General features: G+C 52.7%; 1 protein-coding gene across 7 annotated transcripts in view; it reads left to right on the top strand.

Annotated features, from left to right (window-relative positions):
• The window catches only part of RGS3 (regulator of G protein signaling 3), a 123,608-nt gene that overhangs the window by 44,288 nt on the left and 63,468 nt on the right, over nucleotides 1-15,852 (top strand). For 6 of the 7 annotated variants that reach the window (XM_055301679.1, XM_055301678.1, XM_055301680.1 and 3 more), the window contains 3 exons: nucleotides 3,276-3,472; nucleotides 5,830-5,913; nucleotides 11,646-11,757. In XM_055301679.1, coding sequence (XP_055157654.1) covers nucleotides 3,276-3,472; nucleotides 5,830-5,913; nucleotides 11,646-11,757 — 393 coding nt within the window. Of the gene's footprint in view, nucleotides 1-3,275; nucleotides 3,473-5,829; nucleotides 5,914-11,172; nucleotides 11,395-11,645; nucleotides 11,758-15,852 lie in introns of those variants that run through there. The other variant, XM_055301683.1, reaches the window with a different exon arrangement.

The raw sequence follows: 15,852 nt of genomic DNA, 5'->3' as shown, positions 1-15,852 counted from the left end.
GCCTCCCCATCGGTAGTGTGAACTCGATGCTGGCTTATAGCAGGGCCTTGGAAGAGCGCCTGTGCCTCGGGGCGGGGGCGGGGAGGGGAGGGCTCCCACCAGGCTCAGAGCTGCTGACGGAAGGCATCTTCATTCTCTCCAGGGCAGGCCATTTGGATGGCTGAGCCTGGTCTGTTGCAAATGCATCTGTGTTCCTTCTGGGGAGGAGTCTGATGGTTATTCAACCTTGAGTTCTTAAAAAGCTTTTAGTCAGCGCATTAGGTTAGAGCGGGGGTGTCACCGCTAAATGGTGACTTCATTAAGGCAGGGCCTGGCCGGCTCCTTTCTGCGATCCGGATCCGGTGCTGGACCCGGGGTGTGGCAGACAGCCGGTGCTCAGTAGAGTTTCAGCCGAGGGACGGAGTGAAGGCAAATGGCTGGTGGCTGCCAGGGTTGGAAGGCCGGCCACGGAGCCCGGGAGCCGGAGAGGTGTGCCGCCTGCGGTGGGCGAGTCGTGTGGGACGGAGTCCTCCTACCCTGGGTCCACGTTTTGATTCCCCTCTGAGAATATGGTATTTAGTGACTCAAGAAGAAGTCATCTAAGCTGTGAAGAGAGAGGGACAAGTACGGAGATGATGACAGCGTTAATAACAGTGGTAGCTTTTTAAAAAAATATTTTATTTATTTTATTAGAGAGAGAGTGAGCACGAGCAGGGGGAGGGCCAGAGAGAGAAGCAGACTCCCTGCTGGGGCGCGATCCCAGGCCCCTGGGATCATCACCGGAGCTGAAGGCAGTTGCTTCACCGACTGAGCCACCCTGGCGCCCCAACAGTGGTAGCTTTTTGAAGGCATTGTATTGAGAACTTTGATCTTCCTTCCTTCATTTATTCTTCATGGTAATAGTGTTTTTCGATATGCAAGGACGTCTTGGCTCTTTATCAGCAATCGAGTCTTCATAGCTTCCCGTCCTGGAGCTCAGAGGAAGGAGCAGCACTGAACCTTCCCTTAAACACACTTGGGGTTCTCCAGAGGTTGGGGCTGTCAGCAGGGTGCCGAGCTCTGCCTCCTCTGGCTGGGCCACCTGGCCTTTCCGAGGGGAGGGTTGAGTCATCCAGAGCTGAATGGGATCTGGTGCCCTTCTGAGGCCTAGGGCGCTTGCTGCTTGTAGTTGGCATATTCCCTGGGGCCCTGGGGCCCTCAGCATTGTCCCCTGCCCTGCAAAGGGGCCCAGCCTGAGATTCCCCACTGCCAGAGTGGGATGGCTGCCAGGGCTCGCCTCGGAAGCCAGAGGAAAGCTGAGTAATTACTGTGTTTGGTCAGTGAAGCAGGTGTTCTAGCAAAAAGGGGTGACATGGGGTTCAGACCAGAGGATGTTAAGAGGTAGCAGGTGGGAAATCACGGAGTTTGGCTTCACAGAGCTGAGCAGCTGGGTTGCAACCTGGATTGTTTTTTTAAAAAGATAGTTCAGAAAATCCTTTTTGGGGAGCCATGCCCCCTTGCCACATGTTATCCAGCGGTGTGTAGAGATGGGGCTCTCAGGCATGACTGCTGGATAGGTTGGGTTGATGTTGCTTTATACCCTATACTGGTCAAGTATCCTTGGGCAGGTCTCCCAGCTACTCTAAGCCTCACTCAGTTGCCTGGTCTATACAGTGGGGCTCAGCACACCTTCCCCACCTGAAGGCACAGGTGTGGCACCCGGCTTACTTCTGGCTCTGTAGGCCCAAGGCGAAGATGCTGTGACAGCCCTGTGCAGCTGGGCTAAGGAAGGGAAGAGACAGATTCTTTTCCAAGCCTGAGACGGGATGCACAGGGCCCAGGTTTTGGCCTCTGCAAGTGGTACCCTCTAATTTTGGTCTGTTTTGCCTCGGTCCCCCACTTGTCAGTCCCGTGTGGTTTTGCCTTCTCTGGTCTAGGCTTGGTCATGTTCTGTTAGACTGTCTAGTTTCAGGTCGACCCTGTGATATCTTATTCACAGTATGGTTTGGGGCCTGGCAGGCCTGTCCTAACACCAGCCCTGGTGGATGCACTGTCTGTCAGCTTGGGTTTGTGCTAATCCCTCGTGCGCTCCACTCCTATACCGATCACTAAGCTGTTTCCCTTCAGGCCAGTTGTGAGAGCCCCCCATCCCGCCCTCGGTCCCCGCGCCCTCCAGTCTGGGTGCACACTCTTTCTACTCTCTTGCCTCCTTGAAGAGGCAGGAAGTGGTTTAAGTTATTATGGTTTGAGTCCTGCCCCAAGATATGGCTGTGATCGGTGGTCACTTGTCATGGGGATCTGACTTGTTTTTCTCACCCTGATTAGTGAGAAGGGGCATGTGGTGGGCGGAGGAAGTAAGTGTGAGATCTTCTGAGCTGAGTCTTTCCTTTGAGGCTGCGGACCTTGTGTTGGCGGGGAGCTTCCCCGAGACTTAGCTCAGACCACCTTTTCACCCCTTGGCTGCCAGAACTGGGGTTGGGTGCGAAAGGACTCCTAGGTCCTCAGACATGGGCCAGACATCCAGGTCAGTTGCCCATACAGGAGGGGGCCCAGGTATATGCCGAGCCCTAATGCTTGCTCTGCCCTTGACCTACCCACCAAGCTAGTAAGCAGAGGAGTAGGATTTGGGCACAACCACAGGGCCTCAGAGCTGGTGTTCTTTCCCCAAGAACTGGGCCAGCAGGTGCCACTCCTTATTTTAGACTGATGTAGGCGAGCCAGGCTGCCCCAGCTCCCATGGTTCACAGAGGGAAGGCTCCGATACAGCCTAGCAAAGCCCACTGGACCTTCTGTCCCTTTGTCCATGGGACTGGGAGGCGATGGAACAATGTGAACTGCACTGGGCGCATAGAGGGAGCCGCAGGGCTGGGGGAGACGGGGAGGCGGAGAGAGGGCGTGACTGACACCCAGGGCGGCCCAACTGACCCATTGTTCTGTGTGGGACTGTGGGCCCTGGGAGGTCAGATCTTCTGATTTCTCAAATATGAGAGATTTCCTGATTTTGTAAAGCACGAGGCCAAAATGATAGGTGGGTCTGATTCGAGCTTTGGACACTGGATGGGGATTGCTGCCTCCCTCTGAGCCCTGGAGCTGCTTATTTATGTGTCACCAGCTCCCATGAGAAGAGTGCGAGGGAATCCCTGAGGCTCAAGACCCTTCAGGGGCCTCCCTGTGTTTTCAGTACCTTGCACAGGGCCCGGCAGGTAGCATATACTCAGGAAGTGGTGACTGGCCGGCCCAGTCTGTGTTCCCTGTTTCTGCAGAGGGGATGCCTTTGCCTGGACATGCCTCATGGTCCCCCCATTTCTGTTCCGCAGAATCAGGTAGTCCCAGTAAAGGGAAGTCCTACACGGGCCTGGGGAAGAAGTCCCGGCTGATGAAAACAGTGCAGACCATGAAGGGCCACGGGAACTACCAGAACTGCCCGGTCATGAGGCCGCATGCCCCACACTCAAGCTATGGCACCTACGTCACCCTGGCCCCCAAAGTCCTCGTGTTTCCAGTCTTTGTTCAGGTAAGCTAGTGGCTGGCCCCAGGCGCTCCCTTGGGAGATGAGAAAGAGGAGGATCCTTCACCCCAGCATCAGGGATGGTGCCTTGTTCCAGAAGGGATCCCTCTGGGGAAAGAAATGGCTTCAGGTGCTCAGGATTCTTGGGGTTATACTGAGGGAGCAGAGGTCTCCAGGAGGAGGAACAGGAGAGTGGGGGCAGGGAAGCCGAGCAACGAAAGCCTCTTGTCCCTGCCCCCTTTTCCAATTTTCCCTTTCTCTGGGGACAGGCAGGCACACTACAGCTACTTGTTGGCATTGCCGCAGGGCCGGCTTGCTGAGGCTTCTGCTTTTCTGGCTCATCAGGTGCTTTGCTGTTTGGAAGTGAGCCTTGAGCTCTGGCGTCTGGCCTCCTTGGTCTTAGCAAATGTGTCTGGCCAGTATGAGCTGGTGGCCTGAGATTCATCTCCCATCTCCCTCTCCTCCTGCTCCCTCTGCTTCTTCCATCCCTTCCTCCCTTTATGTCTTCCACCACCCAGACAAAATCAGCATGAACATTCGGGTGTCTTTTCTGCGTGTGTGTACACATTCCAGAAAGAAAACCAAACAACTTTTATTGTACATTTTCTATTCCTTTGCCTTTTGTTGAGCAAGGAGCCTTGATGCGGGGCTCCATCCCAGGACCCCGGGATCATGACCTGAGCCAAAGGCAGATGCTTCACCGACTGGCCACCCAGGCACCCCTATCATTTTGCCTTTTTGAAATGAAAGTTGCAGCATGAACATTTTCTACGTCACTAAATACTCTCCAAGCCTTTGTTTTGCAGTGCTTGCATACTACTCTAGTTTACGGACATGTATTTATTTAACCAGCTCTCTGTTCAGATATACTTCTATCTCCTCCTTAGCTATTGCAAACAACTCTGTGATGAAAATCCTTGCGCATGAATTGCCCCCTCTGATTATTTTCCTTGGAAGAGAGCCCTGGAAGTGAAATGACGGGGTCATGGGCCAGAAACACGTCAAAGGCTCTTTATATATATTTACAAATGGCTTTCCAGAAAGACTGTGTTCGTTGGTCCTCTCATCAGCAGCATAGAGGTGACACAGTCAGGGGCTTCATTTCTGACCATGCCTTCCTTCTCCATGCACCTCTGGCAGGTGACACACCTCTCCCCGGATGGCTCCTGCCTTTCTTTTGGTCTCTTCTCTTTCTCAGGACGAGACCACAGAGGTCTGTACATCCACTGGGATTATTTCCCCCTTTCCTTTTAAAATCTTTACAAAAAATGACAATTTGTTTTCAGAGAGTTATAGCAACTTTTAAATTGTAAAGTTTTTAAACCAAAAATGGCATAACAAGTGTGCAGTTTAATAAATAATCACGAAGCAGGTGTCCCCTAAGATAAAGCCGTAGGCCATTGCTGCCTTTCCAAAGGCCGTATGTTTCCTCCAGATCCTCATGCTCTCCTCCCTGCCAGGCCTACCCATGAGCCCGACTCCTTAAGAGTCATTTCCTTGCTTTCCTTTATTTATACCATCTCTCTGTGCTTTCCTGGATAACATATTTTGTTTGGCCTCTTCTGGGACCTTGCTTCTTTTGCCTCACAGTCTTTGTGAGATCCATCCAGGTGGTTGTGTGCAGTTGACATCTGCTGCATTATCTTTCTTCCAGCACCTTGCTTGGTGTTGGGTACCTGAAGCCATGTTATAAATACATATTCACCGAGGATTAGTCCTGCTGGGTAATCCAGAATTTAGGGAGGTTTCTCTGGGCTGGGCAGGGGGCAGGGGCTCCTGAGTGGGAAAGGGGCAGGATGATGGTGTGGCTGAGGAGTTTGGGTGAGAACTGGTCCCTGGGGACTGATGGCTGAGCAGGAGGCCCTCTACTCAAGGTGTTATGAATGTAGAGTGGGGACTGGGCTGGCTCTGAAGGGACTTAAGTGACCAAATCTGGCATGAGGCTCTCAGGGTATCTCTGAGAGCCTGGGCCTGGCAGGAGGGACTTTTCCATGAGGCCCTGCATGGGTCAGATGGAGGGAGGGTGGGGAGGGCCCCCCAGAGCCCATCTAGTCGGGGAGCTCGGGGGAGAATGGTGAGCACCTAAACATGTGGTTGGACTTCCTGCCAGAGCATGGCTTTTACAGTGGAGCTCGGTGGGGAAGGTGGTGGCAACAGTTCCGCCCAGGACAAGAGTATCTGTCTTTCTGTTTCCACCTGTGTGTGAGGGGGCGTGTGGGCTCACGGGGTGGGGGGAGCCTGGAGCCTTCTCTCGGTCGGTCGGCGGCCGACAGGGTTCTCTGTGGCTGGCTCTGGCAAGCTGCCTCCCCCTCCACCCACCCTGTCTCCATTGGGCTTCTCTGAATTGCCCACATTGTTTTCAGCCTTTAGATCTCTGTAACCCTGCCCGGACACTCCTGTTGTCTGAGGAGCTGCTGCTGTACGAGGGGAGGAACAAGGCTGTGGAGGTAAGGCTGACATGTGTGCTTCCCAGGTAGGGTTTCACCAGCATCCTCCAGGCCCCTAACTTTTCTCTTCCTGATGGTCTTAGAATTGTACAGTCTCAGGGCAGGAAAATCCTGAAAGCTTCCACCCCGTCCCCCTTCCCATCCCCCTCCTTATCAAATGGCTGCCTAGTTTGCTCTTGTACCTTTCCAATGATGGGGAACTCACTACCTCTCAAAGCTGTGTAGTCCATCTTTGATGGTTAGAAAGCTTTCCCAGCCCCTGAAGATCTTCCATTGTCTATCTCAACTTCCTTCACCCCGGCTGTGATGAATGGCTTTGTAGGTGAGAAGATTGGAGCTATTAGCCAAAGAGAATTTTTGAAGGAGCATCAGTTGCTCAGGTTTTCTGGGTCTGTATTACCCCAAATCCCAGCTCCTCTTATGAAGGATACATCTGTGATTTCTTCTGGGCCCTAGCTCTGCCGATGGAGGCCTGGGTGTGGAGATCACACAGTTCTGCCCGGGAGTTTCTTATCTCTTATCTCTAACTGGGGGAGTTTCCCTCACCCACACAGTCCCCAGAGCCATCTCAGGCCTGTGAAATCTACTTGGCGCTGAAGTTGGAGCCCTGGGATCTGACTGAACCCTCTGCGGGGCTTGCTGGCGATTGGGCCGGCAATGGGGCTCAGCGGAGCTGAGCAGCAGCGTGGTGTAGTGGAATGTTCAGGAAGCCCGGAGGCTGGAAGCTTATAGCCAGCTCCTGCTCTGCGGCTGGCTCACTCCTGACTTCCCCATCCTTTCCTTAGTGTTCTCCTCTGAACAGTGGTGGTGTGTGTATTTGAGGCAGCTGAGGTTAGCTGATCTCTAAGGGCCCGTTCAGCCTCAGCATTCTGGGACATTATGTGTAATTGTGGCTAAGTAGGAGGCTGCTTTTGTTTTTTCTCAGCTAGGGAACCAGAACTTGTTTATTCCAAGTGAGGATTTTCTTTTTCTAGGGAACTCCCTGCTTATTTCTACCCCACTGGCATTGCTCACTACACTTCTTCTTTTTATTTTATTTTTTATTTTTAAAAATATTTTATTTATTTATTCATGAGACACACACACAGAGAGAGGCAGAGACACAGGCAGAGGGAGAAGCAGGTTCCATGCAGGGAGCCCAATGAGGGACTCGATCCCGGGTCTCCAGGATCACTCCCTGGGCTGACGGCGGCGCTAAACCTCTGAGCCACCCGGGCTGCCCTTCTTCTTTTAAAAAATATTTATTTATTTGAGACAGAGAGAGAGCAAACAAGCAGGCAAGAGAGCAGGAGTAGGGGCAGAGGGAGAGGGAGAGAAGCAGACTCTCTGCTGAGCAGGGAGCCTGACGTGTGGCTCAATCCCAGGACCCTGAGATCATGACCAGAGCTGAAGGCAGATCCTTAACTAACTGAGCCCCCCAGGTGCCAAGCTCACTACACTTCTGGACTTCCTCTTGAGGAGCTTTCTTAAAAACCTTGGCATATCTTCTGAGTTACCTCTGAGAGAGTAAAACTTCACCTTGCTGAGGGGGATTTGAGTTTTAGGAACAAGAAATCGCTTGGAGCTGTGCTTGATGAGTAAGTGTGTGGTGGAGCTAAGTCAGGTGGCCAAGGGTCAGAAAGTGACGTGTGGCTACAAATTCACAAGACTCAGATGAAGGCAGAAATGACAGCCATCCTGAAACACATACCTATGTCTAAATCTGCTCTTTTGTTTGTCTTCTCACCACTGGGCACTCAAACACTTCTCACTGCACGTGCATTTAACATAGTAGACCTTAAATTAGCTCCTGCAGCATCCTTGAGAGAGAGGCCAGTTGTCCCCACTTTACAGATGAAGAAGGTGAGGCTGCCAGTGAGATCAACTGGAACCCAGGGGTCTCAAGGCCCATTACAGATAGAGCCAAGATTAGCAGTTGGATCTCTGGCTCAGCAGTGCTTTCACGATCCCATGCTGCCTCTGGCATGTTTGTTGAAAAACAGACTGACAAGCACAGGCTGGAGCCATAGCCTGATTATGTTTACAGTCTGTCCAAAAAAGCTTTGTCTAGTGGATCTTTAGAGTCTTAGAACTAAGAGATCCCTTTTGAAGACTGAAAGAAACGATTTGAAGACAAATAAATATCTTTCTTTTTCATGAAACATGCTTGGCAGCCAATACATGGATCTTGGTACATTTAGGTCAAAAATGCAAACCAATTCAAGAGGGGCTTGGATAAGTTTGTAGAATTGCAGCGTTGGTTGGGCCCTCAGAACTCATCCATTCTGACTGCTTCTCTGTAACTTTCCAGCTGATGGTTTTCCAGATGGCTTTGGATCGGGAGAGGCAGCCCCTCCAGGCACACACAGGTTTTGTTACGGGAGAATGCTAAATTGTAGAAAGTTCCCTTTTACCCATAACAGAAATCTTTCTTCCTGGAATGTTCCTGCTTGTTCCTCTTCCCGTCTCTTCTCCGAGCGTGCTCCAGGTCGCTAACGTTTGGGAGCTGATGAGTCTCACATTGGGCTGCCCCACATTCTGCGCCCTCCCAGAAGTCACACGCTTGAGTAACGTGCCCTGAGATCAAATCAGCACTATGGTGTAGCCTCCCTTACACATTCAAACAATAGCTGTTGAGCATCTACCAGGCCCTGTGCTCAGGGTCACAGGGGAATTATGAGGCCCAAGACAGACACACCCTCACTTCATGCACTGACTCACTGAGTTTACCATTAACCAAGGCACCAAGGTCTTTTCTGCAAACTCTGCCTTTAGGCAAGATCTCTGGGGAGAGCTTGCTTAGGGCTCCTTGGGAGAAGTGAACCTCCAAGTTGCAAGGATTTCCTAACCAAGCGATCTCTCAGCCTTTGACCCTTTGGGAAAGCAGATGTGTCCTTGGAGCAAATGTGGGGAAGGCACCCGGAGGCCCCATGGCCTGTTGTGGAAGGCAGCAGGTAATTGGGCCGTGGAGATGGCATCACTCCACTGTGGGCCGCTATGGCTCCTTCTGGAGGAAGGCCGGCAGGGTGCTGGTGGCACAGGAGAGGGATCCCCCTGCCCCTCTGCCCTGCATCCAGCTGTGTGCCAGCTCTGTCCTTTCCCTGACCCGACCTTTGGGGAAATTCTTCATTCATGCCTTAATCACTTCCTGTCTAGACCACATTCTCAGCACTGGGAATTGGGGCCAGAGTAGTGGCCTGGAGCTCCTCTCACCTTGCCCATGGTTCTTCCCAAGTTGCCATCCACCTAGCTCTCTTAGAGCCTGGGATTTTTTTTTTTTTTTTTTTTTTTACATTTTAGGTTCCTGACAGACTGCCCCCCCCCCCTCGAACCCTTCCCCTGCCGGCTTCCCTATGGGTCCGGAGGTGTGAGTGCCAGATTTCTTTTTAGTGGGAAAACCTGCAAGTTTGCTCAGAGAATCAACCCCTCAGGTCCTAGATCATTTTTCCCCCTTCTTTAACTTCATTTTTGGTCTCCTTTGCTTTTCTCTTTTGGTCCATGCTTGGCTCCTTTCGCATTCAGGGGGAGGATGGATGTAGGCATATGGATACCTCTCCATGTTATAAGAGCTTTGGAGTCAGACAAATCTGGGCAATGGTCCATGGCTGTATGGCCTTGGACAGGTCACTTCAGCTCTCTGAGCTGCATGGTCCCCATCTTTGAAGGAAGGCAGTGATGCTATTTACAAGTAAGAATCCACTGAGCAGAAAGAAAGAACTTAACAGATGGGCCTACTTTTGGGATGTTTTGGGTCAGGACTGTGGTTTGGGAGAAGTCTGGAGAGGCATACCAGAATCTCTCCCAGCCCACATTTTCAGAGCTCTCGTGTTGGGTGCCCATTGGAGAAGCTAGAGCCCCTGAGAGCCTCCTGCTCAAGGACACCCCCATTGCCCCTGTGGCCCAGATTCCTCCAAACCTCTGTGCTTGTGCTGTGCTCAAGGAGCCAAGTGGTCCTTTGAAAAATATTTATGTATTTTTAAATCACGAAAGTAATAGGCTCTCTTGTCATACAATGCAAATTAAACAGAAATGTATAAAGTGAAATTTTGCTCCCAAAGGGAAGAGTGTGATATCTTAGACATTTAAAAAATGTATAAATCTACAATTTTATGTTACAAAATTGGATTAAAATCTAGGCATTTTTGCACATTGAGCTACTTGGCTTTTTAGGGCAATGTGGGCACCATGTGGACAGATTTTTACCTGCATTTCTGTCCACATAGCCTTACTTTATTCTTTTGATAGTTGCATAAAATTCTCCCATATGAAGGCTGAATTATTTTTTAAAGATTTTTACTAATTTATTCATGAGAGACACACAGAGAGAGAGGCAGAGACATAGGCAGAGGGAGAAGCAGGCTCCCTGCAGGGAACCCAATGTGGGACTCGATCTCAGGACCCTGGGATCACGACCTGAGCCAAAAGCAGATGCTCGACCCCTGAGCCACCCAGGTGCCCCTAGAATAATTTATTTTATCCATCCTCTCTTGTTGGGTATCTGTGTTCTTTTTTTTTATTATGAAGATACCGTTGAGAACATCCTTATAGTTTCATATTAATATATCCTTGTAGGTATTTCTGTAGGCTAGAGCATCAGAGGTAGAGTTATTCTGTCATCTTTAACAGTCTGATAGCTAAATGTCAACATGTTGACTTTCTTAAACTTCAGCAATCACCCCGAGCATAACTCGCTGTGGCCTTTGAGGGTGCACGCCAAGCCTTCTGGGTAACTCCTCCTACCTCAGAAGAGATAAGGTGTCAAGGTTTTGATACCTCAAAGGGAAGTTCACATAATTAATAACATTTTGTTTTCTTTGGAGAATCTACAATTGGATTTTATTGCTTTTAACTAAGAGCTGCTGCAAGGCTTACAAAGCAAAGAACAGTGTAATCTTTAGTGGCATTAGGGGATCAAGTAGTTTTTTTTTAGCACGAAACTATGCTGAGCATGCCTGTTGGTTTACCTATAATGTCTAAAAATAGCTTTCTCCTTTTATTTTTGGAACAGCTAGCGCATAAAAGAGATAAAAGTCACATACATGTCTGTATTAGAGCGTAAGTAGCTGGCTTTCTCTTGAACTGATTATGTGTTAATGTAGTTAAAATTATCCTCGAGGAATGTGATCATAAGACCTCACACTGCATGATGCTTCAATTCAGTCTACACAGGGTTCGTGAAAGAAGCCTGTGAGGGACCTGGGCAGGGACACTCCCCTGTCTGTACAGATGAGAAAACTGAAGCATCAGCTCTGGGGACCCTAACCAGGTTTTCATGGCTCCTTAGTGGAGAGCCTTGTGACTTCTGACTCCAAGTGCAGCGCTCTTTCAGCCAGACATTTAGAGGAGAATACAAGCAAATGTGCCAACATCCCGCAGCTCCCGAGTGGCGCCAAGCCAGCAGCGCTGGGCTGAAGATTCCAGGGGCCTGTAGTCAGAAAGATGGCCTGGCGGGGGTTGGGCTGTGGAGGTGGAGAGGCCTGCAGGGGTCACCTGCCGTGGAAGGTGAGGGTCGTGTTTTATCCTATTTCCCTACACCCTCCCCATGATAAAGAGTTAGAGGTGTAGAAAACTCTAGACCAAAGGGAAGTCCTGATTGTAGATCACACTGTCCTTGGCCAAGGCCACACTGAGAGTCTGATCCTAGTTCTGCCAGAGATGACCAAGACTCCTTACTTGGGCCTCCCAGGGAGACCGTGGCTTCTGGGCTCTGGGGCAGCAGAGCAGCCAATTCTGTTTGCTCTCTTGGGATGCAGGTGACGCTGTTTGCCTACTCGGACCTGCTGCTCTTCACCAAGGAAGATGAGCCGGGCCGCTGCAATGTCCTGAGGAACCCCCTCTACCTCCAGAGCGTGAAGCTGCAGGAAGGTAAGTGCGTGCCCCAGGTGCCCTGGACTCCCTCCTGCTTGCCCTGAGTCCTGCTACTCTGGGCGGTACGGATGCACAGTTTGGATTTGACCCGTCTGCCAGGCGGGCTGCCAGCCATCAGTGGGGCATCTGAGCATGTGGGGTTGGGGCCAGTCCTGTCCCTGGGCCGCTAGGCTCTGCGACACTGGCGTTTCATCCTAGGCTGTACGCCCTGAGCTCCACTGGGAGGTTTCTGGTCCAGACACATTTCAGGGAGGCCGTGGAGTGGGAAGAGCTTTGGGCTCACACAGACCTGTGCTTAGATCTCGGCCCTGCCGCTCACTGCCTGTGATCTTGGGCACGTTCTACTCCAACCTTTTTGAGCCTGGGGGCTCACGTGTAAGTGGGGCTGTCGGTAGGTTGCTGTGCAGATTTACTAAGGTCATATGCAGGGGCCTGGCCCACACCAGGTGCCCGGTGCTTGCTGCCTGCTGCCCCACTTGCCACGCACATCCCAGACAGGAGAGCACTGCCCCTTCTGCACCCAGCCGCATGGCCCAGGCCAGGGCCCGGGGAGCAGGGGTCCCGGGAGACCGTGGAGCCAAGGTCCCCCGCAAACTTTCCATCGGGCCTCCTCTACTCGGGAACGGGAAGCCAGCTGGGAGTATCTGTTGAGCGGTTTGGTTTGGCGCCTAAAGTCCCTGCTGAAAGGGGCTTGATTTCCTCTCCCACATTATGAAAACAACAACAGACCTGTTTGAGCACGGGCGACAGGGGCAGAGAGGAAAATATTACCCTGCGAAAGAATTCTGTTTTGACGGGTTTTGCTCCAGGAGAACTTCCTGCCTGTTTGCAGAGCCGTCCTGTGTTCCTGTGCACGGTTCCTCCTCCTCAGGAACCCAGGGAGTGTGAGAACCTCCCCTCGGGCCGCCCCACAGGAAGTCACTTACAACTTCTTCTCTGCCTCGAGCTTTCTCCTGCCCACCGAGCAGGGCCGCCCCTGAGTGGGGAGAAGCAGGTCACCCGTCTCGGGGCCAGCCCCTCCTGCAGGGTAGCCACAGGCAGCCCTCTGATTAAGCTCTGCTGCAGCTCCCACCCTGGCTCCCCAGGGCCTGCGGGGGGTGGGCGGGCAGGTGAGAGCTGCAGCAGACTCTGCCCAGGGCTTCCCTGCCCCTCCCTGTTTCCCTCAGACCCAGCTTCCCCTGCTCACCCCTCCACCCTCTTCTCCCATCCCTGCCACCCCCTGCACACATACCCTGCCTCAATCAGGACCCAGCCAGGGATGGGGTGCCCGATAATATGCACAGACTGATTATAAGACCCAGACCTTTACTCAGTTGTGCTCATCATGCTCATCACCCAGGTCTGGGGCCACGAGCCCAGGACACTCATCTGCTCAGCCTCCTGCTAGAAGAGGGGAGGGGAAAGAAGAGAGGCTCAAACTGGCCATGCTTTGTGATGGGACTGGAGTGGGAGAGAAGAGGCCGTGGAAGAGCAGAGGGTCAGAGCTGGGAGTTTGGGGTTTGCTAACATGCCCTGTGACTTCAGCTGGCTGGCGCCCTTTTCTGGACTCTGGTGTCTCAGACTGTGAAGGATGGGTTGGACCCATCCTTGATGGTCTTTCCCAGCCCTGACATGCCCTGACATGAGGTTGCTGTGAGATGGTATAGATGGTGCCCAAACATCCTGCCTCCACCCCTTGGGGTGGGCTGGGGGTGCTCGGCTGGGGATTGGTTGGCTCTTCCCCTCCTGGAGCCCTCAGACCCAAGCCTTGAAGTTAGAGTCTGGGTGAGCTCCGTCTTCCACTGGGTGGTGGCTGGTCCGAGTGGGTGGTGTGGGGCCTCAGGTGTTGCAGAGACCTTCCAGATGCTGAGCTCATGTAAGCAATAGCCTTGTGCAGACATGGCTTCCTTGAGCTAGAGACCACATCCTCTCCCTGCAGGTAGATGGTAGGCTGAGGGTGGCCAAGGCTGGCACTCCTCAGGAGAGAGGACCACGGCCAGCAGAGCCTGCTGGCTTGGCATGGGTGTCGAGGTGTGTGTGTGTGAGTGTGCACGTATTCTGGACTTGCTGCGACGGTTTGGTGCAGGTGGTTTGGTGCAGACATGTTGTCTTGCCCTTCTTCAGCCCCTTCTCCAGCAAACAGTGAACATGGCTCTCCAGGGACAAGGCTCGGTGACACTGAGCATACAAGTGCATGTCTCATCTCTTAGATTTTCCTCCAGACGTTGGTGGAGCCCCTCCCTCCTCCCCCTGCCTCCGCCCCCCCTGAGACAGGCTTGTGGTTCCCGGGGCTCACAGAAATCCAGTGTCCCCTTATCCTGCAGTTGGAGTTGGGGCTGTGGGACCCAGGGTCCTGAGTCCCGGCACCTGGCCTCCAGCCCATCTTCCACTGCAGCAGCAAGGGCCTGAGTGAGGCTTTTAAGAGATCCATCTGGGGCCTCTGCTGGAGCTTCTATTGACAGAATGGCCTCTGATTAGTGTTGCTCATGCCTCCCAGGTGTGTCAACATGCATAGAAAGTTCAGTTTGGGGCAAAGAAGATGGTAATAAGGAGCACACCCTGCCTTTCCTGCGGGCTGGGGCTGACAAGGGCTTTTCCCAGCAGGAAAGACCCTATGCCACCCAGGGAGCAATGACTGCGGTGTGTGAGTTGCCCGAATGGAGCTTAGCTCTGCTGGCCAAGCATCCTCTCAGGGCCTAGCACGAGGCACAGAGCATTTGAGTGCCCAGTGAATGTCTGTTGGCTGAATGAATGCGAGAGCGACTAGGAGACTGGAAGTGCTGCGCAGCTCAGGGGCTGGGGCACACTTCTCCAGGGCTCCCAGCTGGTGGTGGCCACGTGAACCTCGCCTGCCCTCCTCCCCAGCATCCCCCAAACTACAGCAGGTCTGAATGGCAGCATAATGGGAACAGGTGGAGAGTTGGTGCTAACAATTGGGACATCTCTGGTCATCCAGGGCCCATTGTGGCCTCTTCCAGTCTCTGCCGCCCACTGGCTTTGCTGGTCTTTATATTTCTCTCTCCCAGGGGCCAGCGTCCCACCCACAGGGTGTCTTCCTGGCCTGCTCTGTTCTCTTAGGATGGCCTGGAAATGTCCAGCTGATTCTTGGGCTCTCCATCCACCATGAGGGAGCCAGGTACCCAGTCTCGGGAACTCAGCTGCTTAGGGTTCCAGCTGCTGGAATGCTTGGAGTTAAATTTAGTCAGCTGACATTTGCTGAGCACATCCTTCAAGCTCACCTCAGTGCCAGCTGCCTCCAAGGCCATAGCAGGGGGAGAGACACATTCCCACCTCTGGAGTAGGAGTACAGAGTCTGGTGGGATGCAGAGAAGTAAAGGGGTGTGGGACAGGGGGAACAGAAATGTGACGCACTGGTTGGAACTCGGGCTTCAGAGGCAGCCAGCCTGGGTTCGAATCTCAGCTCCACCCCTCATTTACTGCATGCCTGTACAAATTGTTTTCTCTCCCTGGGTCTCAGTTTCTGCAACTGGAAAATGGAAACAACACCCCTCTTGGCTTTGTCATGCAAGCATAGGGAGTGCTTGGCGAATGGCTGAGTTTGGGATCTCAGAGCAGGCTTGAGAGGGCTCTGGGAACATGACAGAGGGATCAGACTCGAGAGGAAGCCATCTCTGGGCCTCTGGACCTCTCTCTGCATGGCCCACAGTCCTTGGTGGGAAGCAGGGTTCACCCAGCAGCCAGTGACTTGCAGTGGAATTTCAAAATGATGAAGGTAGCTGGAGTGTTGGATGGAAAACCCAAATGTGTGCTGCCTCCAGGTCTCTTTTCTTTGTACTTCTCCACACTCTGGAAAGCCCAGGGCCCAGTCTAATGTCCCAGAAGGGTTTCTGACGGGGTGAGGTGGCTCTCCTGGGTCAGCCACCACTTTTCCGCGGCTACGCCTCCTTCCTGGCACCCTGGGCTCCGGGGGCTTGCTGTCCCTTGTTGAGGCTCTGAGCCATGCTGAGCGCTGCCCCCATTCCATCCTTCTCTCAAAGCGCTGCCAGCACAAGGCTGTGATGTGGAACAGACTTCAGGGAAGGTTTGGGGTAATGTAGGAGGGTGGTGGCAGGGGGTGTCACAGCCCAGGAAGTTGTCAAGCAGCCGTCAACC

Source organism: Nyctereutes procyonoides, unplaced genomic scaffold (genome assembly GCF_905146905.1).
Source record: "Nyctereutes procyonoides isolate TBG_1078 unplaced genomic scaffold, NYPRO_anot_genome, whole genome shotgun sequence".
Taxonomy (NCBI): domain Eukaryota; kingdom Metazoa; phylum Chordata; class Mammalia; order Carnivora; family Canidae; genus Nyctereutes; species Nyctereutes procyonoides.
This window is presented reverse-complemented; position numbering and strand designations above follow the sequence as displayed.